Source organism: Pelodiscus sinensis, chromosome 7 (assembly GCF_049634645.1).
Source record: "Pelodiscus sinensis isolate JC-2024 chromosome 7, ASM4963464v1, whole genome shotgun sequence".
NCBI classification, from domain to species: domain Eukaryota; kingdom Metazoa; phylum Chordata; order Testudines; family Trionychidae; genus Pelodiscus; species Pelodiscus sinensis.
Genome location: NC_134717.1, coordinates 10,900,642 through 10,925,248, shown reverse-complemented (window position 1 = coordinate 10,925,248; position 24,607 = coordinate 10,900,642). Strand labels below are relative to the sequence as shown.

General features: G+C 42.3%; 1 protein-coding gene across 10 annotated transcripts in view; it reads right to left on the bottom strand.

Annotated features, from left to right (window-relative positions):
* Positions 1–24,607, bottom strand: part of KALRN (kalirin RhoGEF kinase) — a 790,448-nt gene that overhangs the window by 188,049 nt on the left and 577,792 nt on the right. Inside the window, exon 1 of one of the 10 annotated variants that reach the window (XM_075933146.1) lies at positions 21,365–21,421. The exons of the other annotated variants lie outside the window; for them this stretch is intronic. Coding sequence (XP_075789261.1) covers positions 21,365–21,406 — 42 coding nt within the window. The 5' untranslated portion in view covers positions 21,407–21,421. Of the gene's footprint in view, positions 1–21,364; positions 21,422–24,607 lie in introns of those variants that run through there. 10 annotated transcript variants of the gene reach the window in all.

The following is a 24,607-nucleotide window of genomic DNA, read 5'->3' as shown; positions in this document are numbered from 1 at the left end:
TCTCATCCCAGTCACAGATATCTCTTTAATCCAGAATAGATGAATAAATTTTACCATAGTTACTGAAGTGCCCTCACTGTATGTTATAGAGTAAATGTAGAATTAAAATTCATAGATGCTTTTACTGTGACCAACACAGCATGTTTCCCACTCTCTGGAAATGACAGCATCCTTAGAACTGCAAACACATTGACGGCAATTGCTTTTATTTAATTACCACAATTTCTGAGAAATTTGTTCCATGGTGCTCACTAGGACATTGGTTCTATTTCATAATTTGGAAATTTATTAATCTGCAGTAATCCCCTTGAACAGCAATGCAGAAATTCAACGCTTCAATGGTTTCAAATTTTACAGGCTAGAAATGCTTTTTTAAGCAGTGGCCATATTATCTGAGAATTGCAGTTTATGTGACACATTTGTTATGGTAACTTGCGGGGATAAATACTTACAAAGTGTACATAAAATTTGCAGATTAATTCCATACAAGGACCATTGACTGTTGACCATACAAGATGTTAAGGCTCAGCAGGAATAAATATTATTATATGCTGCCCTGAGGAAAGCTATGTTTCAGTAACATATTATCACTGATCTATTTCCATTACAATTTGTCCATTTCAGTGAAAATGACATGTTTGTGGGATAGTGAAAAAGACCAATTGCATATCTATGCTCTCCAGGAAAAAAAAAAAAGATAGAAGGCAGAAAGGATATAACCACAACTATATTTCAATAGTCCACCTGTCCATTGTAAAAATAATAATAGTATTAGCTAGCTGTTTATTCTGAAATAATGTACGCTCTGTATATTTATAATATTAATTCAGGTGCGGTATGGAGCACCCTAATAAAATAGATGGCTAACTAAAGCAAAGATGCCTGCTGCATTGTTTTACAAGTTAATAGTCCAGATTCAGAATGGATAAACCATAGACCCAGAAGACAAAGAATTTATCCCAAGGAGAGAGCTAGATTATTGCTGCAAGGACACAACACAACTTTATTATTATTGTCCTCTTATTTTTGCTGTTGTACATGTCTGTCCAGATGTGTTTTCAAAATAATTACATTTGTAAGAATAACAGAAGGGCCAGAGGAAGAGGTCTTGGCAGATCTTGTGATTGGTTGTGCCCTTGAAACTTCCAGTGACTTCAATAAGAGCACATCTACACAGCAAGGCTAAACTCGAAATAAGCTATGCAACTTGAGCTATGCTTATTGCATAGCTTCAGCAGAAATATTCTTATTTCGACTCTTGGCGCTGTCTACACAGCACTTATTTTGAAATAAAGCACTCTTCCCTCAACTTCCCTTACTCCTCATACAGTGAGGCTGTGTCTCGACTGGCAAGTTTTTCCGCAAAATCATCTGCTTTTGCGGAAAAACTTGCCAGCTGTCTACACTGGCCGCTTAATTTCCGCAAAAGCACTGACGATCTCATGTAAGAGTGTCAGTGCTTTTGCGGAAAAACTATGTTGCTCCCGTTCGGGCAAAAGTCTTTTTCCGAAAGACTTTTGCGCAAAAGGGCCAGTGTAGACAGCAGAGATTTCTTTTCCGCAAAAAAGCCCCGATGGCGAAAATGGCGATCGGGGCTTTTTTGCGGAAAAGCGCGTCTAGATTGGCCACAGATGCTTTTCCGCAAAAAGTGCTTTTGCGGAAAAGCGTCCTGCCAATCTAGACGCGATTTTCCGAAAATGCTTTTAATGGAAAAATTTTCCGGTAAAAGCATTTCCGGAAAATCACACCAGTGTAGACGTAGCCTGAGGGTTAGAGGAGTTGGAGGAAGAAGCCTGTTATTTTGAATTTATTTCAAAATAACGGGCTTGCTGTGTAGACTCACACAACATTATTTTGGAATAACTTACGTTATTCCAAAATAGCACTGCTGTGTAGCCATAACCTAAGAGAATATTTTAAAAAATGTATATGGAAGAATTTGCTGCTTAAAGATGAGAACGTTACTTGTACCTGCGGGCATATAAAACAGGGAGCCTTAGCATCTGAGTTTCAGCTGGGATTCAGGTGATGTGGGTTCTATTCCCAGCTCTGGTCTGCTATGGGGATATTAGTATTCACCTCCTAAGCAAAGCCCCGTGATAGTGACAGACAAGAAACGTCATGTAAGAGCTAGGTATTTTTATTTTATTAAATACAATGAAATGTAGCAAGACTTTGAGGATCACTCTCTCTTCATCTGGCCATAGCAGCAACAGAATGCTCTGAAGCTTTAAAGCACCTACTGACTTTTTTGTTTTAATGACTCCAATTGAAGTCAGACCTATGGCTTCTTCACAATCTTTTGAATTGTTCATCACTCCAGAGCTAAATTACCAAAGAAACGTGAGGTAGGAATTTTGACTATTCAAATGCAGTGAGTCCTCACTAGTATGCATTAGTTTCAGACACTGCTGAGAGGCTTGCACAAAGATATGACAAAACGTTTCCATAAAGGACAAGAGAATGCAACATATTTGTGAAAGGCGATAGCTGTCCAGTTTCTTGTGAACAGAAGGACTGAATGGGCTTGATAACAGAGCTATACTTTAAGTTTAGGCCTGAACCTCCAAGTCAGACTGATACATTATCGAGAAACAGCATGGGGAAATTGCTCAATATTGTTCTGGGTATTCAAATTAGGATTTTGCTTTCCAGCATTGTCTTTCTGGCATCTTTCACCAGCATTATTAATGAGAGACAGCATATGAATCAATTACATAGTCTTAGGTGTGTGATGGTACTAGCCATACTGCATGTTCCATTCTCTCTTAATAGGCTGCTGTTAGTTTTTTAAATATCTCCTGAGTCACTTTCATTTGCATTTTACTGTTCTCACCGTTGCTCAGTGTCTTACATTAAGACACTTTACTTTATTTTTTTTATTTTTGTTTTTTGTTTTTAAGTCCAGCATGCTACTTTTGCTTTACCTAGCCTACTTCACATGTGTTATGCGCTAATCTGACATGTTGGAATATGATAAAAAAAGTAAATCTGCAGTTTAAGGTTGATTTTAAATGGTGAGATTTTAACCAACAATGCAAGGAAGAATCTCCAAGAGCATGAGAAAAGAATCTATTTACAGGGCAAAGTAACCGATCCCTCGTCCCAGCGTGAGCTTCCTCTGAATTAACAAAAATATGAGTGTTGAGAGAGACAAGATGGGTATGGTAATATCTTTTACTGGACCAACTTCTGTTGGTGAGAAGGACAAGCTTTTGAGCCTGACAGAGCTCTTTTCTGAAGCTTCATGGAGCTCAATTTTGTCTCTTTCATCAGCAACAATTTGCTCCAATAACAGATATTGACTATGTCTTCACTTTCACTTGATGGAAAAAACTTTTGTCGTTCACAGGGTGCTTACACCTCAACCATCTCAATTAACCATTTTTGTCATGGCAAGTGAAATTGTAAGTGCTGCTTTGTTGGCAGGAGTGCTCTGTTGACAAAACAAACCCCTCTTGTGGGGGCGGGGGGGATGGGAGGAGGGGTATGTGTGGAAGTATTTTATTAATGAAAATTCTGTCATACACACACACACACACACACACACGGGTCAACACCACCTCGTGCCTAAATGACGCAAAATGGAAACATACCCATTATCTCACTCATCTTGTCTCTTTCATACTCTGGGACCATTATATTGCATGAAGCCTTAACTCTCTAATGAACTAATGCTTCAACAATCTCACCATATGGTTCAGTACTCTACTGCAGTGCTATATTATTCATTTTTTGCATAATACTGTTACCCCAAATGTATTAATGCCTCAATAATCTGCTTTAGCGTGTTGCATAAAGCCTTAGCACAACCAGGATTTAGTGCAAAAATAATTTCCTCTCTGGTATAAATATTTAATAGCTTTGCTTTAATTTAATGACATGCCAGTGTATGTGCGTGCACATAAGTTAAATTTGTATGTGATTGTTCACTACATACAATTTCTAATAAAAGAAAAAGGATTAAATCTCAGGGAATATTAATTATTATTATCATGATAATTATTGTTTATTACACAATCTATTTTTAAAAGTCTGCAGGACTTCTGGTTCTCAGGTAATGCTATAAGTGAGATGTCCGATGCATATAAAGTTAGGTGTAGTTAGGTCTGATACTGTAACTCCAGTCTATTTCTCCTGCAATTCATGTTAGAACAGAGATTTCATGAGCCTTTGGGGGCACAACCCACTTCTTCATCAATCTGTGGAACTCCTTGCCAGAGGATGTTGTGAAGACCAGGACTTTAACAGAGTTCAAAAAAGAACGAGATAAATTAATGGAATTTTAGGTCCATCAGTGCCTATTAGCCAGGATGGATAGAAATGTTTTCCCTAGCCTCTGTTCATCAGAGGCTGGAAATGGATGACAGAAGAGGGATCATGTGATGATTACCTGTTTGGTTCACTTTTTCTGGGGCATCTGGCATTGGCCACTGTTGGAAGACAGGACACTGGGCTGGATGGACCTTTAGTCTGACCCAATAAGTCCATTCTTATGTTCTTATGATGGGGTGTCTGCCCCACACTCGCCCTTTAAAGATTAAAACACAGCTCTGGAGAGGGCTGGAGCAGCGGGGCTCTGGAGCCAGCAGCTGTGGCAGATACATCCAGTTAGGGCCCAGCTGAGGGCAATATAAATAAGGGCTCCTGGAAGGGTGGAGACAGACTCACTCTTGCTCCGGGGTGGAGTTGGAGGGATCTAGTTGCCAGAGAAGCTAGAGGATTCTTGTTCCAGAGCAGGGCTGAGGAAAGGCAGGCAGAGCTGGGGAAGCTCTGGCCACAGGCTGCAGGACCTGAAGCAATGCCTCAGAGTACTAGGGCTGCAGGGGGGCAGCCAGGGTATGTAAAGGCAGAAGGTCCACACCCCCTAGCCAATGATGAGTGGCCATTTCAGACTGCAGTTTGTTTCTGTGGCAGGGACTAGATGAAGACTGGCAGCAGGTCACTGAGGCAAAGGGGACTGGGGGTTCCCTGGGAGGGAGGATGCCAGGTAGAAGGATGCCATGATCTGGGAGGGATGTGGGTCTTAACAAAGTGGTGGAGAATAAAAGGTTACAGAATGTGACCAGCCAGAAAGGGATGCTCCAGTGTTGAAGAGCTAATTCTCAGAGCGAGAGTCCAGAAGGAGGCACTGTGGTGGTGAGGCCTGCCATGTTACACATACCGAGGAAAGTCTAGATTAGAATTAGGCCCATCTCTTATGTGCTTTACAACATGAACCAAAGAATCAACACAACATCTTTTGTTCCCCATTGCTTAGATAGAGAATCTCACACAAACAGTTCAAGTGACTCGTGTAAGATCGAAGAGAGAACTGGTGTTAAAGACACAATTATTTCTCAAAGGCCCCATTGCTCTCAATCTTTACTCAGATCACACCTGTCTCTCCAATTACACAAGAGAGATTCTTAGATAATCGGGTCACTTGATAGTTTCTCTTCCCTGAATAGTTATCTCTTGCTGCCATTCACAAATATGCTCCCAGTTTCCCCAAGGTTGGTATCTCATTAATTGTTGATCTACCCCACGATCTGAAAGGCTTGCTGAGCATCCAGGCTGACATTAACAAAATTCCTACAGTATCTGAAGTCTACAAAATAAAATAAAGTGGGGACAATACATCTCAGCCTGAGTCTGTGTATCATGTAATCCACTGCAACATACATATAAGGACAACTAAAATCATATCAACATGATATAACTTGATGCTTGTGGTACCAATTTCTGGAACTACGGGCACACTAAAAACACTCATTTAATCAGCCAGAATTGAAATATTTGGAAGTGTGGAGAAAAAAACTATTAAAAAAGTTATATAAGAACAAGATGCAGCAATGCATGCTGGGAAGGATACTCTGAGCAGTATGCATGTGTGGATGATTCAATTTCGTGTAGCTCTTATTTTTCTGGTAGATAATTAGGCCCAATTCACTATGGCTGTGTCTACACTGGGCCACTTATTCCAGAAAATCAGCCGCTTTTCCGGAATAAGCTGCGAGCTGTCTACATTGGCCCTTGAATTTCCGGAAAAGCAACAACGCTCTACTGTACAAAATCAGCCGCTATTCCGGAAAAACTATTCTGCTCCTGCTCGGGCATAAGTCCTTATTCCGGAACACTGTTCCGGAAAAGGGCCAGTGTAGACAGCCCAGTAGTTTTTTTCGCGATCGGGGCTCTTTTCCGGAAAAGCGCGTCTACATTGGCCACAGACGCTTTTCTGGAAAAGCAGCCTGCCAATGTAGACGCTCCTTTTCTGGAACAACTGAAAACGGAATAGTATTCCGTTTTAAGCGTTTCCGGAAATTCATGCCAGTGTAGACACAGCCTATTAGTGTAACTGGAGAGGTAGGGGGTTTCTACTGACCTCAGTGGGTTATTTCTGCATTACACACCTCTGAATGTGTCCCAAAGGGCTGCTCTCCAGTGGAATTACTGTTGAGTCACAACAATGTAATGAAGTCATACAAATTACCACCATGTAAAACTGTTCTGGAAGGAAGCAGAATCAGGCTCATCTGTAAATATTTACAATTATGAGAACTCATTTGATAAAACTAGCATAGTTGATGGGGTGATACCTGCAGCTCTGTACTATCTTCAAAGGATTTGAAATTATTTTCATTATACACCCAGAACAGCTCCAGAATTCACTTTTGGAAATCGTTCTTCTATTGGTGTTATTCAAGATATCATATTCATAAAGTATTTTCTAGACTGCTGCACACACAAATCATGCCAGTCAATATAATGAGTAACAACGAGCAAGAATCTGTCAAGAGAATCAACAATTTTGAAATAATGGGCTTGCTAGTCAGACATCCCTTGTCACCCTTGTTCCACGAGGGTTAAGGGACATTTCAGAACAGTGGTTTATTTCAAAACTTGGCTTTGTGTAGACAGCACCACATTTTGAAAAAACGATTTCAAAATTAGATTGAAATAAGATACGCAATTTATGTAGCTCAAATTGCGTATCTTATTCCGAGTTAAAGGTGCAGTTTAGACATACCCTAACAATGTTTTCCCAGGAATTGAAATTGGAGGGTGTGTTCAGATTTACAGGGGTGAAGGGTTGGAAAACCACTAAATTTCCAACACTGCATATAACTAATTGGCCACTGGGAGAGGAAGGAGGATGTGTGTGATTGTCCTAAACGTGCAAGGAAAAGAGGGACAGGAAGGAGAATGCAATAAAATAAAAAATACAGTGACCAAATGCTCAATCTATAGAATATAAGATGTGGAGAAGAAAAATGAGATAGAATCATAGAACCGGAAGGAACTTGAAGAGGTCAAGTCCACTCCCCTACACTCATTGCAGCACTATCTAGACCATCCCTGAAAGGTATTTGTCGAACCTGCTCTTAAAAATCTCCAATGATGAAGATTCCACAACCTGCCCAGTCAATTTATTCCAGCGCTTAATCATCCTGACAGAAAGTTTTTCCTAATGTCCAACCTAAACCCCCTTTGCCATAATTTAAGCCCATTGCTTCTTGTCCTATCATCAGAGCCTAAGGTGAATAATTTTTCTTCCTCCTCCTTGTAACACCCTTTTAGGTACTTGAAAGGCACTATCATGTCCCCCTCTTCCTTCTGTCTGAAACAAATCCAAGCCTTTCAATCCTTCCTTAGCGGTCATGTTTTCTAGACTTCTAATAATTTTGTTGCTCTTCTCTGTACCTTCTCTAATTTGTCCACATCTTTCCTGAAATGTGGTGCCCAGACCTGGATACAGAACTCAAATTGAGGCTAAATCAACATAGCAGAGAGTGGAAGAATTATTTCTCGTTTCTTGCTTAAACACTCTTGCTAATACATCCCAGGACCTGCCTCGGCACTCATTAATGGATTTAAAAGTAGGCATTCATCTACAAAGGAATTTCAGAAGCCAAGAACAGAGAGAGAGACTATGTGGACTTGACCTTCATATGCAAATTTGACAGTTTCCGTTGGCCTGAACAAAGACTTGAACTGGACGACATATTATAAAACCAGCATTCCCTTATATTTAACACCCCATTGACATCAAATGCCATGTATGGGACACTTCCAGCCCACTCAATTAGCCTATTAGTACCACGACTTCAACTGACATGGACTTTTTTCCTCCCTCTCTTTTCTTATTCTGAAGGTCCTTTTTTTTCTCCACTCTAGCTCATCTCATCTGTGGAAGTGGGCTTTGTCCACGAAAGCTCATGAGACTATATATATATACAGGTTGTACCCCTAAAAAACGGCATTCTCTGGTTCGGTAACACCACTGGTTCAGCAGGAAGGACAGCCGGGGCGGGGGAAACAGGGTCGATACTCAGCTGCAGGCAGTGCAAGACCGGGGCTGGAATCCCCATAGCCTGCAGTAGCTTGGGGCTGGGGCTGGAGTCCCTTGGCAGCCCCACAGCAGCTCGGGGCTAGAGTCTCCTGACAATCCCCAGGACTGGGGCCAGACTCTGCTAGCAGCCTCCAGGAATGCAATGCCAGAGCCCCCACAGCAGCCCCATGGAGCAGGGGGCTGGGACCAGAGCCGTTTGGCAGTCCCTGGGAGTGGCAAGAGCCAGAGCCTGTTCCACTCAGCCAGTTTTGGGGGGAGGGCGAGGCAGGGTGCCGTCTGGGGAGCCTGCTGGCAACATGGGCTTGAGGGCTGGTGGCAGACCTCCCTTGGTCCGTCAAATTCTCTTGTCCGGGACCAGTCAGGTCCCAATAGTGCCAGACCAGCCAGGGCCAACCTGTATTTTTGTTAGATTTTAAAGTGCCACCGGACGACTCATTGTTATCCCAGAGTGATGTTTGCTTTTTTTTGCAGCCATGTCACACTGTTGACTCATATTTAGCTTGTGGTCCACTATGACCCCTTGATACCTTTTTGCAGTTCTCTTTCCTAGACAGTGTCTTCCCATTTTATATGTGTGCCACTGATTGTTTCTTCCTAAGTGGAGTACTTTATTTACTAGATCAGACAAATGATCCATTAATCAGGTACAGAGAACACGTTTTCATTTTGTTTCAACAGCAGCATACAGGTAATTACTTCGATACGAATCATATCTTCAAATATAAATGATTATGGTAATTCTTTATGTAACATGACACCTTTAGGTAGGTTGTCAGCAGTGACTATTGAACCCCAAACCATCGAAAAGCATGAGCCTCTACTGCCTGAGATATGAAAGACCCAGCCAGCACTGTTAGTTTAAAACCAGTCGCAAACTCATAAAGCCTTGAGTGGTCCACAATGGAGGGAGTTCAGAATATCACTCTGAGTAAGTGTGCATTACACTAACATAAGGGCAAATCTTGACCCCACTGAAGTCAAAACTGCCATGGGCTTCGATGGTGGCTGGATTTAGCTCACACACATAGTTGAACTAGTTGCCAAATGTAGGTGAGAAGTTTTATTGTAGGGCTTATTGACTCCTAGCTTAGACAGGAATGCTTTGCCTTCCTCTGAAGCACTGAGCAGGCATCACCTGTTAGGCTCAAACAGGCATATCCCATATATGATCAATTTCCTATGATTGAGGAGCTTGTGGGACACAGACAGAACTTGATCCTTCCCATGTTCTGTTTTTATCTAGCAAATGAAGACATGAAATAAGAAGTCTTTTGTGTGACTTTTTTCAAATATTTCACTCAAGGGCTCTTCTTAGCCACAGTTTTGAACCCTTTGTGATTGTTATATTGCCCTTGCAAGCGGTTAAAAGAGAAAAAAAATCAATTTCCTATTCCAGGAGGCAGACACAACCAATTTCAGCTTGAAACTGTGAATCTATCTCAACAACTTCTGGAGAAGGCACATACACACTCACTCTTAACTGTGAGCATATATGTTGCATCACCCACACTACCAGATAGTTAACCTTTGCTTATAACTAACAAATAAATCTGCATTCACGCCCTGATTCAACAAAGCACATCCTCAGTCCATACCCATTCAGTGACAAACTGAAGCACATATTTAAGTCCCCATGACTTCAGAGGAAGTAAGCATGTATTTAACATTAAGCACATGCTTTGCTGAACTGGAGCCACAGTTACTATTCCTACCTGCCAGTCCTGAGTCGAGTTGAGTACTGAATAAATCGGCCTCTTAAACTAAATGAGATGCACAGGGTATGCAGCTTCAGACGCCACATAGGAAAACTCATCATAATGCATATTCCACTGATACTTTCTGCTTCCCCTTTCCTCCTGCTGCCTGACATTCGAAGCAGTTCCTGTAGCTGTCAGTAAAGCAATGCAATGGGAATGGTTCCAGCTGGATAATCTAACAGTCCTAAACCTTTCAAATCCAACTATTAAAAGTGACACGCATTCTATTTTTATGCACCCAGCAAACCAATCCTCCTGTAGGAGTACACAGCTAAAGGAAGTGACACTGTGGTTAAGTGGAACAGACTGCAATAAATTCTCAATTCCAGCGTCAAGGAGTTTTAGTCTTTTTTGTTTGTTTTTGAAGTACTGTAAATTTCCATCAGGCCTTTCAACTGGGGTGGTGGTGGGATATAAGGGGCACTCGCCCCAGGGCCCGGTGATTCATAGGGGCTCAGGGTTACCACCATCGCTCTTTGGAATCACCACTGGAGTGCCGGGGTGTGCTCCAGAGCTCCACACACTCTGACAAGTTCTGAGGGCCGGCAGGAGGGGGCACTGCACGCTCCGGGTGACACTGGGGGCTGACTGCCCCAACCCTGCCCCTTCTGACCACGGCCCTGCCTCTTCTAGGAGCATGGAGCCAGCTTCCCCACATTCCCCAGGAATCTTGTTGGCTCCCCTGTTCTCCATTGCTATTTACCTTTGCTATGTGACACACTGCTTCTAAAAGTTTCTGAGGGTCCAAAAGGTTTTGCGGCCTTTACATTTTGAAAAAAGAAAAGAAAAAGTGGGCATTCTGCAGGCTTTTTCTGTGGAATGGTTAGACCTTTGCATTTTCTAAACCTAAAAGTATATTTCATTTGAAACTCCCAATCAGACCCTGTCATTCTTTTATTATAATTATTTACATGTTTACGTTCAGAATCTTTCCCAAGAACACAGTAAGAGGCTCGTCACACAAAACAAATAGCTTCTGGGCTGAAACTGCAAGGCAAGACCACATCACACTCCCTTATCGACTATTTAACTAAGGGGAGAGGAGACGAAAGAATGTACCAAGGCATTACTAAGTGATTTTCTCATGACACATTATTGTGCGAGCATCAGAACTCTTCAGTGACCCAAAGGAAAAGTAAGTGAATTTCTGAATATTCTCGAAAATAGAGGCAAGGATATGTAATGGCAAGCAGTTACAATTTACAGGCAACAATGAAGGGTTCTTTAATCAAACTAATAATTTTATAAACAACTTCTACACTGATTAAGAAGTGCTTTCAATTACTATATTAGACTCGGTCCTCCGATTAACAATAACCTCACCTTTAATAAAACAGAATTATAAATCTTCTAATTGTTTCTCTATGCTGGGCCACTGATTTTTGTCTACTATCTGGAGTTCTGCACCTCTAAGCAGAGATGTTAGTGAACACTGAGGCTATGTCTACACACTATAGAGCTTTTTTCGGAAGAACAGCCATTTTTCTGAAAAAACTTTAATTACATCCGTGTAATAGTGTTTTTTTGAAAGAAAATCAAAAGAGCAGATGGGTTTTTCCAACATTGGTAAACCTCTTTCTATGAGGAAGAAGCCTTTTACCAAAAGAGCTCTTTTGGAAAAAGGCGTGTGTGGATGGGGAAGAGGGAGTTCTTTTGAAAGAAGAGGAAAGAGGAAAAAAGCACAGGTGCTCTGGTGGCCACTCCATCCATAGTAATCACAGCTTAAATGTGAGAGAGCGTCCACCCAGTGTGGATTCTATCTTTTGAAAAAAGCTTATCTTTTTTGATGAACTTTGGCAGTGTGGATGCTATTTTTTGGAAGACTTTTTTTGGAAGATCTCTTCCAGAAAAGCTTCTTCTGAAAGAAGCCTGCAGTCTAGACATAGCCTGAAATACAGCCAGGCTACTGTGGGACGGAAGATGGCAGGCATTATGCAGCTCACGGCAAGACTATACAAAGATCAGGACATGGAATAAAGGATACTCTGTCCTGATGAGACAGTTGATTTGAGATATAGAACCCAACTCCAGTTTTATACTGAGAGTCAAGGAAATATTCCTGATTTACAAAGGAGCAAGTAACAGGAGGATAAGGCCAAATGTCATTATAATGATTCAGATGAAAACTTAATTAATGCCCTTCTTTAAATGAGAGCATCCCACAAAAAGAGGAGGGAAAGCCCAGGAGGTGAGGATGCCTGTCATGGCCCTTACATGCATGTCAAGAATGTTTCTCTCTATTCTTGCAATAAGCTCCTTCAGATATGCTACTGCACTTGAATTCTCAAGCAGCTCCAAAGAGACCTCTCTTATATGCAAACACTTTAGGGTCAAGGTGTCTGTGCAACAAACAAATCAGTGAATGCATTTGCCCTAGAGTGGCAGCTCTTGAATGATTTACTCTACATTTAGATGAAGAGTTCTCCTATAATTATATTTGCTTGTTCTCACTTGCCTCCTCCTTGCTATCTCTTTCCTCAAACCCCCAGGCCCAGATAGAGAACACAGAATCACTTTCTAGTAAAATCAGGGCTTCAGCTAAATTCACAGTGTGTTTCTCTGTCATAAGCCTGATAAACAATTCCCAAATCAAAACCTCAGCCTGGCAGAATGAAGACCTTTGGTAAAACTCAGCTACTGACCCTGAGATTTATAATGGGTTGATCCAAAACACTGTGTCCTAACAATCGCCAATTTAGAGATAATATGGGTCATTCTCCAGACATGATCTTTGCATCTAACCCTTTCTGTAATGGACTGAAAACCTCCCAGAATGCAAAGGAAATTTGGATCTCAACTATGCAGCCTGGGGCCTATATCTAATTTCAACTAAATACATTATATTTGGACATTTCGACCAGGAGAAAACATGAGAGAAGGGGGAATGATTTAGACAATTAATGTGTTGAATTGCACCATCTCATACACAGTAGCTACTGCACGGAATAAATACATCTCTCTCTGCATGGACACAGGAGATGTCAGGGCTGACTTTCTCACACACACCATTTAAAGGTGCAATGAATTACAGACGAAAGCCCATGTTTGAAAGTGCAATCAGTTTTGCCTCGTAGCCTACCCATGCTTTGAAATATTTTTTGTTTGTTTGAATATGAAAAACGGAGGAATGCTTTGTTCAAAGGCTGGAACCAAATTCTGCTACCACTGAAATGAATGGCAAAACTGCCCCTGAATTCTATGAAAGTGGGTTCTGTTCCCAGATTTTTAGGTGCACTGAGTCAGATTCTCAGCCAATATAAAGTAAAGTAGTTCCATTGAGGTCAGTAGATGAATGCTAATTTATATTAGCTGGGAAGCTGGCCCATTATTTCCTGACACCCACCCCATTTGTCCATATAGGCTACCTTTTTTCCATCAGTTTGTGGATCTAGTAAAAGATGGAACTTACCACCAATGTTCCCTCTAATCTTTTCCATCCATGTACAAAAAAAAAGTATGTCCACTGAGGCATGTGTGAATGTGCACCACTAGTAGAAACAACAACAACAAACCCCTAGCTGTGGGCGCTCTGCTAATCAGCAGAGCAACATTTGAATCCCTCCTGAGCAGCCACACAAGCACACAGCTTACAGGGAACACTGTTTACCACTCTGCTAGTGGGCTTCTGTGTGTTCAAACAGGAAATTGCTGAATGTAGAAGCATTTAATATGAGCTCAGTCACAATGAAAGACACATAATGTCTTATGTATCTCGCACTAACAGTTGTATAACCTTGTTGGATGCCTCTCATCTGCCAACAGCCTGGCTCTTTAATATGGCACAGAGCTTTGCTTTTCAGTTTTAAAATATTGTGATTTTGTGAGTGCACAAGAGTGTGGCCAAGCTCCTCACAGACACATGGCCTTTGCCTCAAAGCAGTGACACTCAGAGATAACACAACAAAGAGGGTGTCATAAACAAACACACAGGCTGTGTCTAGACTGGCCACTTTGCCAGCTGTCTATACTGGCCGCTTGAATTTCCGCAAAAGTACTGACGATCTCATGTAAGATTGTCAGTGCTTTTGCGGAAATACTATGCTGCTCCCGTTCGGGCAAAAGTCTTTTTCCGAAAAACTTTTGTGCAAAAGGGCCAGTGTAGACAGCAGAGATTTGTTTTCCGCAAAAAAGCCCCGATCGCGAAAATAGCGATCGGGGCTTTTTTGTGGAACGCGTCTAGATTGGCCATGGAAGCTTTTCTGCAAAAAGTGCTTTTGCGGAAAAGCGTCCTGCCAATCTAGATGCGCTTTTCTGAAAATGCTTTTAACGGAAAACTTTTCCGTTAAAATCATTTCTGGAAAATCATGCCAGTGTAGACGTAGCCACAAACAACGAAGGGATGAGGGAAGAGAAGGAGCATGACAACAATATTGCATGGTCACTATGGCTTGGTTTTCCATTAAAAGTTATGCTAAAAAACCCACACCCCTACTTTGGCTGACATAACTATACTGATGTAATCCACAGTGTACAGGCAGGTATTTTGAGGAAGAAATACTTCCATGAATGTGGCTAAATTCATTCCGGAAAGCAATATTCCTGCACTAAAGGATTATGCTGATTTAGCTAAGCCAACAGAGTTATGCCAGTATAGTCTCTGCAGTGTAGACGTAAGCTCTGTGAAGTACAAAAACATCTTGATGGTTAAACGATAGATTTTTTTGTTTTGTTTTAAAAAGCTCCCTTCTTGTGAATGATGTTTCATTCTCAGTGAGATTCACAGGTGACAGATTTAGTGATGAGAATCAAGGGCTGGGGCACATGCCTGGACTTTTGTTTGGCAGATGGGAATTAAAGTGGTGCCAAATTAAGTGCCACTGGAAAAATGCCAGAGAACAGGAGGAATGCGAGAAAAACAAGCTTGGAAATAACAATCAGGATAGGGAATGAGAGGCATAAGGCCTTGAAAATAAAGATGGAAGCTTGCATACTGCTTATTTGATGAAAGCCTTCTTAGGAGGTCCTTACTACATAGAGGTCCTGGGATATTAGCTTTTAAAAGGAAGATGTTCTATAAAATACATGATAGATGGTCACCTAGGGAGAGTCCTAGACAGATGCAACTGGTATCTGTTATACAAACAAACAAAAGCCTCTGTGTTTGTGTATTTCATTTTACTTCAAACTCTGTTGATGCCACTGTTCTAGTAACTCTTGTTTGGGTCTATAGTTGAACAAGAAAGACTTTAGATTGCTCTAACTTTAGATTGCTCTAACTTTCTGGCTCAGGGGTGTGAGAAAACACCCCCTCACCCCCCACCGCACAGCAAGTTACAGTGCTGTGATATGCCAGTGTGAGCCAGCTCCACTCCCAGCACTGCTAGCTACTCCCCTCGTGTAGGTGGTATATACAGAGGGTTGGAGGTGGTTTACTTAGATCTCTCTCGTGCTGAGGCCAAACTTTCAGTTTAAAGCACTGCTGCAGCTCAAGATGACTCAGGGGAAGAGGCTAGGACCAAGAGCACAGCCCCGCAGCTGCAGGGCTGGATGCACTCCAATGGGCCTGCACTCCTGGCTCCCAGCCACGGGGTTCTGCAGCCACCCTGCTTCTTCTCTGCAAAGGCTCCACCCCAGTCCCTGCTGAGTCAGTGCTAGCTCCTCTCCTGCCACTGGAGTAGAGCCCTGCCACCAGCAACAGCAGAGGGTCCGGCACTGACCTCCTCTGGTCCTCCATCATGCCCACCTTTGGTTTGCCTTCCCATATTGATTTTTTTGGTAACACTGATCTTTGAACTCTGCTGATCATTGGTCTCTTCCGATTTCTCTGGTCACTCCACTCTTATCCACAGGTGTTCCAAGTTCAGTCTCTTCTGACCACTGATCTCCGATATTTTCTGATTATACATGACCCTGATTTCTTTTCTTCATAATTTTTTTGTCCGATTTATAGTACAAGCTCTTCATGGTAGGGACCATGTCCTATAAAACTTTGCAGAGCTCCTTGTACAACTCTAGCACTCAATGCACTGACACTGTCGGTCTTGAACAGAGTTTGCAAAGCTTCCAATTGACTGTTTCTGATTTGCTGCCCCCAGCAGTTTGTTATTAACCACCTGACCTGGAGAGACCACAGAACCGGAAGGCTAGGTCGACACTGCAGGCTTTCTGTGCAAGAACTGTTTTGCAGAAGAGTTCTTGCGTAAAAGGTTTTGTGCAAGAGCGCGTCCACGCTGCCATGTGCTCTTATGCAGGAGATGTGCTTTTGCACAAGAGCATCCATTGCACTGTGGACACTCTCTTGTGCAAGAAAACTCTGACGGCCATTTTAGCCATAGGGGTTTCTCATGGAAGAAATCCCTGTTGCCTGTCCACACTGACTTCTTGCGCAAGAGCTCTTGTGCAAGAGGGCTTATTCCTTGTGGGGAGAGGAATAACGCATGCACAAGAAGCCCCCTGTTCTGAAGCCTTACTGTAAATTTACTTGCCCAAGAATGCGCGTGCAGTGTAGACACTTCACAAGTTTTTGCGCAAGAATGGCTGTTCTTGTGCAAAAAGCATGCAGTGTAGACATAGCCAAAGTTACATTAGGGAGGCTTTCTCTGACAGTGGCTAGAAGAACACTGTGAACTCTGATTGGTTAGGGCTTCCTATTTAAATCCAAAGAGAATCACAGGAAGTTATCTCACAACTGTTTACTACCTGGCTACTACACTGGACCTTACCTTTGTGCCTGTCTCTTGAACTCTGCTTCCCTGCCTTGCTCTTCATTCCTACTTTTGTGACCTGTTCCTGCCTACTCTGGTCTTCGAATCTGGCATTGATCTTTGGCTTCATTCCCAAAGCTAACTCCTGCTTCAACCACTAGACACAGCTACCCATATCTCGGCTCTGATGCTTTATAAATAACAAGTAACAAACACTGAAAAATGTATGATAAACTAAAAAGAAAAATATTCCCTTTAGCAAATAAATTATTTGAGCTATTGCTCAAGAGATGAGCATTCTGTGTTTCACTTGGAAGTAGAGATGATCAGCTACAACAAACATCCCTAATCAACAGAATGAAACTTAAAAGAGACTCATCCTGACTGCTACTGTGATAAAAAAAAAAGTGAACTCCAGTTCTGGGAAGAACAATGAGATAACCATCAAATGTGGATGAAAAACAGCTTGTTTAGTAAGAATACTGGAGGTGAAATTTAAGTCAAAACCCAACAGATATTAACTTTATTATATATGAATTCTGATTCCAGTTTGCTTATTCTTTTAAACAGCTTAGAATTTTATAGACTATATGAGGCAGTTCTACAATGGTTCCAAACACGTCTCTTCAGCAGAACTCAAAGAGTGGAGGCAGGCAACTAGCTCCTTTTCCCTTTAAATCCTCACCTCTGGAGATACAGATGATCTATCCTCCCCAATCTCGTCTTCAAAATCTATGCCTGGAGAAGAGGAGATGCTGCAGATTCTATTATTAGTAATATATTGACTATACCTAATTGTCTGTGTCATTTTTCACAAATACCACTCATGAACACCATCATAAACATGTCCTATAGCCAGGTCTCAGAGCTCAGCAAACAGACTGAATATAGACCAGTTTCTAAGAATGTTTTTGAAAGATTTAAGAAACAGATTAGCAATTCACAAAGAAATCAGAAACAAGAAAATATATAACAATTATTTGATTTATAGATTATCCATCATTGACTCCTTGCCATTACCAGTCATACCAGGCCTTAAACTGGGGATCTAGAGATACAACAGCATTTATCCCATTGCCTGAACTATCTGGTTTAAATTACCTATGAATGATCTGAATTAACATTCATACCAAGTATGAAGGAGGGGGGCTATACCTCCTCCTCCTCTCCATCTGGGTGGCTGTCAGACTATTCACCGTCCACCGGTTTGAGGTCTCAACGGCCCCCCCCACTAATCTGGCAACCCTATTCCGTTGCCGCAACGCATGGTTTACGTGTCCACAAAATAAACGGTAGGGTGGTAGGGGGGGCCCGGACCTGCCCTTTCTCATGGACCCCAGCCCAGGGCCCTAAGGACAGGTTCTGTTATGATCCTGTCCAACTGGTGGGGCTTCCGGTCCTAACTCACCAGCCTGCGGGCCACCTTCAGGGAAGGCCCGCCCTGGGCTACTTCCTACCCCCTCGCCTTTAGTTCAGGGCAGGAGTGTCCTTCTCTACCCTCCATGGCCCCTTTGTATATGGCGCCTGCCCACGCCTACACCCCACTGCCCAATGTCCGTTGATGCACGCTCCCTGGGGCTCCACCCCTCGCCCCATGCGTTATGCCCCAGATGTCTTCATAGCTGTGGTGCTCGTTGCTGGTCGGCGTCCTGCGCCACTCAGCTGAGCCATGGCCCGGGAGTAGGCGGCTCAAATGGCCGTTTCACTTCCGCGCTCCCTGTGCAGGGCGGGACAGTGCTGCTGCCACGATGCAACTCCGCACAGTCACACCAAGATATCATTCAACATCTCCCAAGCTCTGTGCAAACATTAAACAGTCACCCGAGCCATTCTGAGCCTCACAAATCATTCCAGAAAATACACCTTCTGGGCGGAACATTGCTAAAGTTACTTCAATTTTCAGTTTACACTGTTTGTTCTTTCTGTGAACCAGTCAAACCAATGGGAATTGCTGCAAAACCAGCATGGTTATCGAGAGGGGCGTATCTAGTTCATTGTTTCTTGTGCCTGCTCCCAAAATGGCACTTAGACACTACCATAATAAGCATGTTTCAAAAGCCATAGCTAAGATATCGAAAATGGTATTTCTGCATCCCCAGATTTTCACTGTTTCCACTGGCTCTGCAGCCCATCCCAGCTACAAAGATGGTATAGGCACACATATACCAGAAATAGGCTCTGTGCAGCACCACTCACTGCACATCCAGTTTTATTTACTGAATTTTTCATACTGATTTAGTAGATAATTTTGCATATTTCAGTGACAGATGCTGTGGAACTAGCGCTTAGCAATGATGAAATGCATACCAATGAGCATGAGAACATCATGTAAGTAGTGCTGTATCTGTGACACTTCAGTAATTTGCTAAAGGCCCCATATGTCTTGTTTTTTTAGTTTTTTATTGTTTGCCATTTGTAGTAACTTAACAGTTCCAAGAAACTTGTTTCTTCCCATTTTTCTATGTACATATGTATTATACATTAATAGGGAGTCCTGGAAACATCATGACTTGTAATTTTTCTGCATGTCATAAACATGAAATCTGAGACTGTCTAAATATTCTACAATAAGAACATGCTGAACAAACAAGGGTTGCACAGAAGAGCACTGAAGTATGAAATCTTCATTTCAGGCTGGAGATACTCGTATCATGCCAGGAAGAAGAGATGATAGGCTTCATGGACTGTTACTTTTATACTTTTTAAATAGTGCCATGTTTTCTCATAGGCTCAAGGATAATCTTTAATGAGCTAGGAAGTCTGACTACCCAAGGGATGTGTTTTTTGATGCAAAGCTGAGATTGTTTCTGCTACACACTCAGGCTGTCTCTACATTGGCCCCTATTCCGTAATAGGGATGCAAATGTAGAACTTTGGAATAGGCAAATCCGCAGGGGATTTAAATATCCCACGCGACATTTGCATTTTCATGGCTGCCGCTTTTTTCCGGCTTGTAGATAAGCTGGAGAAAAGCGCCAGTCTGGACGCAATCCTCCGGAAAATAAGCTCTTTTCCGGAGGATCTCTTATTCCTACTTGAATAAGAATCCCCCGCGGATTTGCCTATTCCAAAGTTCTATATTTGCATCCCTATTACGGAATAGGGGCCAATGTAGAAGTAGCCTCAGGGTATGTCTAGACTACATGCCTCTGCCGACAGAGGCATGTAAACTAGGCTACCCGAGATAGTCAAAGAAGCCGGGATTTAAATATCCCCGGCTTCATTAATATAAACATGGCCACCACGCTGTGCCGGCTCAGCTGATCGTCGGCACAGCGCATGAGTCAAGATGTGGATCGGTAGACAGGGGAAGCCTTTGTTGACCGTTCCTGTAAACCTTGTTTCACGAGGCATAAGGGAGCAGTCGACAAAGGCTTCCCCTGTTGACCGATCCATGTCTTGACTCGCGCGGTGTGCCAACGATCAGCTGAGCCGGCACAGCGTGGCAGCCATGTTTATTTTAATGAAGCCGGGGATATTTAAATCCCGGCTTCTTTGACTATCTCGGGTAGTCTAGTTTACATGCCTCTGTCGGTAGAGGCATGTAGTCTAGACCTACTCTCAGGCCAGCACTACACTAAGTTTATAAAAATTTCCACAACTGCTGGCAAAGCAGCTCCACTGGTGACAGAGCCTTGTCATTAAGATCACAGAATTAAGTATTTAAAAGATCTGGTTGCACTGACTTTTTTGAATGTGTAAGTCTTTAACAACAGAGTCATATACTATTTCCAAATAATACACAGTAATGGCATTACATTATATAGCAAAATAAATAAATAAATAAATAAATCATTACTGAATGTAGATAATTAGACATTATTATCTGGACTTGTCCCGCAGTAGATGCTAAGGGACGGCAATAACTTTCCCACTGCCCTCTTTTGTGATGCAATTATGCAGTTACGTCTTTGGATGGATTTAGCAAAAACCTAATTGATCCATTCCAAAATCCTAAAATTCTCACTGTAGACAGTGAAGGGCTAGGAGTAGATAGCAGTTACTCAACTGGGTACGCCATTGATTGGCTTACCTTAAGCCGACCCACCACAGTATCTGTGCTGCAGGGGGCCGAAAGGAGCACATGCTACCGTTTTCCTTCCTTACTCCGGACAGAATGAGGAGTACACAACGCCAGCAGGGACTGCCCCCAGCGTTCAATTTGGGGGTCTACATTAGACCTGGCTAAATTGAACACTAGATGATCAACCTATGGAGTGTAAAAAAGCCCTGAATACATATACTGTATTTGCCTTCTCATTCCAGAAAGAATCTTGCTGGAGACAGCACTCTGTGTTTCTGACCTAACATATCAGTTTTTTAGCTCTTCCAAGTTCAAGGTGAGAGCAGCTCTCCAGTCTAAAATCTCCTCTCCTGTGCAGAGTCACACTCACTTTCTGAATTACTAGGTGAAACAGCAAAAAATGATTGACTCCTTCATTTTCTGAAAATCATGGCACATTTTATGCAGGTGAAACTGCAACTACAGTATCCATAGCTGAAAAACTGAGCAACCTTATTCCTTTCCATAAATCAGTGACTGATTTTAATCAATCGAGTGTACAACATATTATTATTCTCTTGCATCCACTCTGTCTCTCAAAGGGAATTAGGGGTCTGAGCATACTCACTCCCTTCCTGTTCTGTTGCTTCAAACTGAACCACTTTAACATCCTGACTGCTCGCTTGCTGAAGTATTTCTTTCCAGTAGAAAGCAAATCTGAAAGAGTTTTTCCGTGTTTGATTTGCTTAAGAAGCTTTACTGGTTTGCAATATAATTTATTTCCTGTTATTCAGCAGCATGCTGTCATCCAGAGCCGAGACTTTGACCCGTCTTTGCAACTTGTAGGTGCAGTTAAATTCTACCCTAGTAATCAAGTTAGCTTTATGGCTTATAATATACAGCCATTCTGCCTAGAGCAAGATCACATGTACATCAGGAGCATCTTGTGATTTACAGATATTCTGTTTGCAATTAGGCTGTAATTTTTATTATTCAAGTTAACTTGACCTTTAGCTGTATGGCCATGTGCCTATATAAAGAGTACATGTTTCAGTGTATTGATTTGTAATTAGATTTTCACACTGCCTGTGCTATCAGACAGGACATATCAAATGGGCTGCCATGGAAATTGAGGTGTATGTACTTACGATACTGCAAAACCCCTAATGCTGCATTACCCTTCTTTTTGTGTTCTGACATTTAAGTCTTCCTGTGCAAAGAATTCAGCAGCCACCTTACTCTCTGGGGGTATGTCTACACTACCCCGCTAGTGCGAACTAGCGGGGTAATGTATGCATACTGAATGTGCAAATGAAGCCCGGGATTTGAATTTCCCGGGCTTTATTTGCATAAGCCGGCCGGCGCCATTTTTAAATGCCGGCTTGTTCGAACCCCGTGCCGCGCGGCTACACGCGGCACGGGCTAGATACTTCGGACTAGCAAGCCATAAGGTGTACAGATAGTTCGGAGTAGCTTGCTAATCCGAACTATCTAGCCCGTGCCACGTGTAGCCGCGCGGCACGGGGTTCGAACAAGCCGGCATTTAAAAATGGCGCCGGCCGGCTTATGCAAATAAAGCCCGGGAAATTCAAATCCCGGGCTTCATTTGCACGTTCAGTATGCATACATTACCCCGCTAGTTCGCACTAGCGGGGTAGTGTAGACATACCCAGAGTCTCATAAACTATGTTACTACAGGGAGACTTTATTTTTGTTCATTGATATTACTGTGATTCTTATCTGACACCAAAATAAGTGGTGATTGAAATGATCAAAAAGTTGAAATGATCAAAAATAAGGCCACAGGTTTAGGAACCCAACTTCAATCTTTCAAGTTGGAAAATTAGGCCTAACATGTACTAATTTTAAACCCAGTAGCACCCTTTCTCTATTAGATTGATAGTATTAGAAATTTAAAAAGAGACTCTACAATGTAATAGCCGTTCCTGATGTGTTATGTGTCCTGAGTAAGTTTAACAATTATTGCCAGAAAAATAATTTAGGTTTTGAAAACAATGAGTAGTGCTGTGGCACCTTAGGGTATGTCTACACTACCCCGCTAGTTCGAACTAGCGGGGGTAATGTAGTCATCCGCAATTTCAAATGAAGCCCGGGATTTGAATTTCCCGGGCTTCATTTGCATGAAGCCGGCTGGCGCCATTTTTAAATGCCGGCTAGTTCGAACCCCGTGCCGCGCGGCTACACGCGGCACGGAGTAGCTAGTTCGGATTAGGCTTCTAATCCGAACTAGCTGTACTCCTCGTGGAACAAAAACAGAGAATCATCAGCTCATCATCTGTTCAAGTGGGTTTTGCCCATGAAAGCTCATTATACTACATATATTTTTGTTAGTCTCTACAGTGCCACAGGACTAGTAGTTTTTAAACTAACGCAGCTACCTCTCTGAGACCTTTTTAAGTATTGAAAAGTGTCTTCTAAGAACATGTGCCAACAGGACTATATTTTTAAAAGGGGCTTCAACCTGATCTCCTGTTAGCACCTAATTCCCTGATTGGGGCTAGATTTCTTGTGGGTGCAAAATAGCACCCATAAAGCTGGGAGCTGTGTTAAGATACTTTATCCATAAAGTTTCTATTGCCATTAGTATTGTACATTTTAATGGTAACAAGCTTGTTTGAATGTATTCTTCACCTTTTTTTAAGGCATCACTGTAACATCATGTCACCGAGGGGTTGGATTTTTAAGTGTCTAAGTTATTTAGGAGCACAAGCTCCAGTGAAATTCAATAACACTTCTAAAACCTCACCTGAAGGTTGTGTCTACACTGGGCCACTTATTCCGGAAAATCAGCCGCTTTTCCGGAATAAGCTGCGAGCCGTCTACACTGGCCCTTGAATTTCCGGAAAAGCAACGACGCTCTACTGTACAAAATCAGCCGCTATTCTGGAAAAGCTACGCTGCTCCCGCTCGGGCATAAGTCGTTATTCCGGAACACTGTTCCGGAAAAGGGCCAGTGTAGACAGCCCAGTAGTCTTTTCCGGAAAAAAGCCCTGATCACGAAAATGATGATCGGGGCTCTTTTCCGGAAAAGCGCGTCTACATTGGCCACAGATGCTTTTCCGAAAAAAGGGCTTTTCCGGAAAAGCAGCCTGCCAATGTAGACGCTCTTTTTCCGGAAATACTTATAACGAAAACTATTCTGTTTTAAGCATTTCCGGAAATCATGCCAGTGGAGACACAGCTGAAATGTTTAAGATACAGTGATGGTAAATCTGACTGCTGCTGTTTATGAAGCTCTAGCTCTAAGGGGAATAATACCCAGTTTTAAATCTGATTTCCATTAGCACTGACATGGCAGATGTTCCAAGCTTCCAGATGTTTTGTTCTCTTTTGACACTGAAATGCAACCTCAGATTGCTCCACAGTATGCAAGGGCTGCCAGTGTAAATGAACAAGCTGTCTGCAGCTAGAAATAAGTTCAACATCTTTTTTACTCTGAATGAATTAGGTACTCGTTAGGAATAATTGCGGTAGGAGTCACAACATCAAAGTCTTTTATGCACTATACAGTGAATCTCACATCACAAGCTAGTTGAGGGGGTGGAGAGAGAACAACTAATGAAGCTTTCTTCTGTACTTTCCAGTATTTTGGCTTTATAATATATCATACTATGGTTGCAAGGACCACTACAGTCAAAGATGTGTGGCGAAAACTCTCAGAGCTCCTAAGGGCCGCTTGTTAAAATTCAACTGCCAGCTTAAAAAAGGGGAGTGGAGAAATCTCCCTGTCTCCGCTAAGGTTCATCCACCCTCAACATCCTTGAGAGAGGGGAATGATCCTGCTATTCAAAACAATACACTGCAGAGCATTTCCTTTTGCCTTTACAGGGATCAGACTGCATTAGAAGGC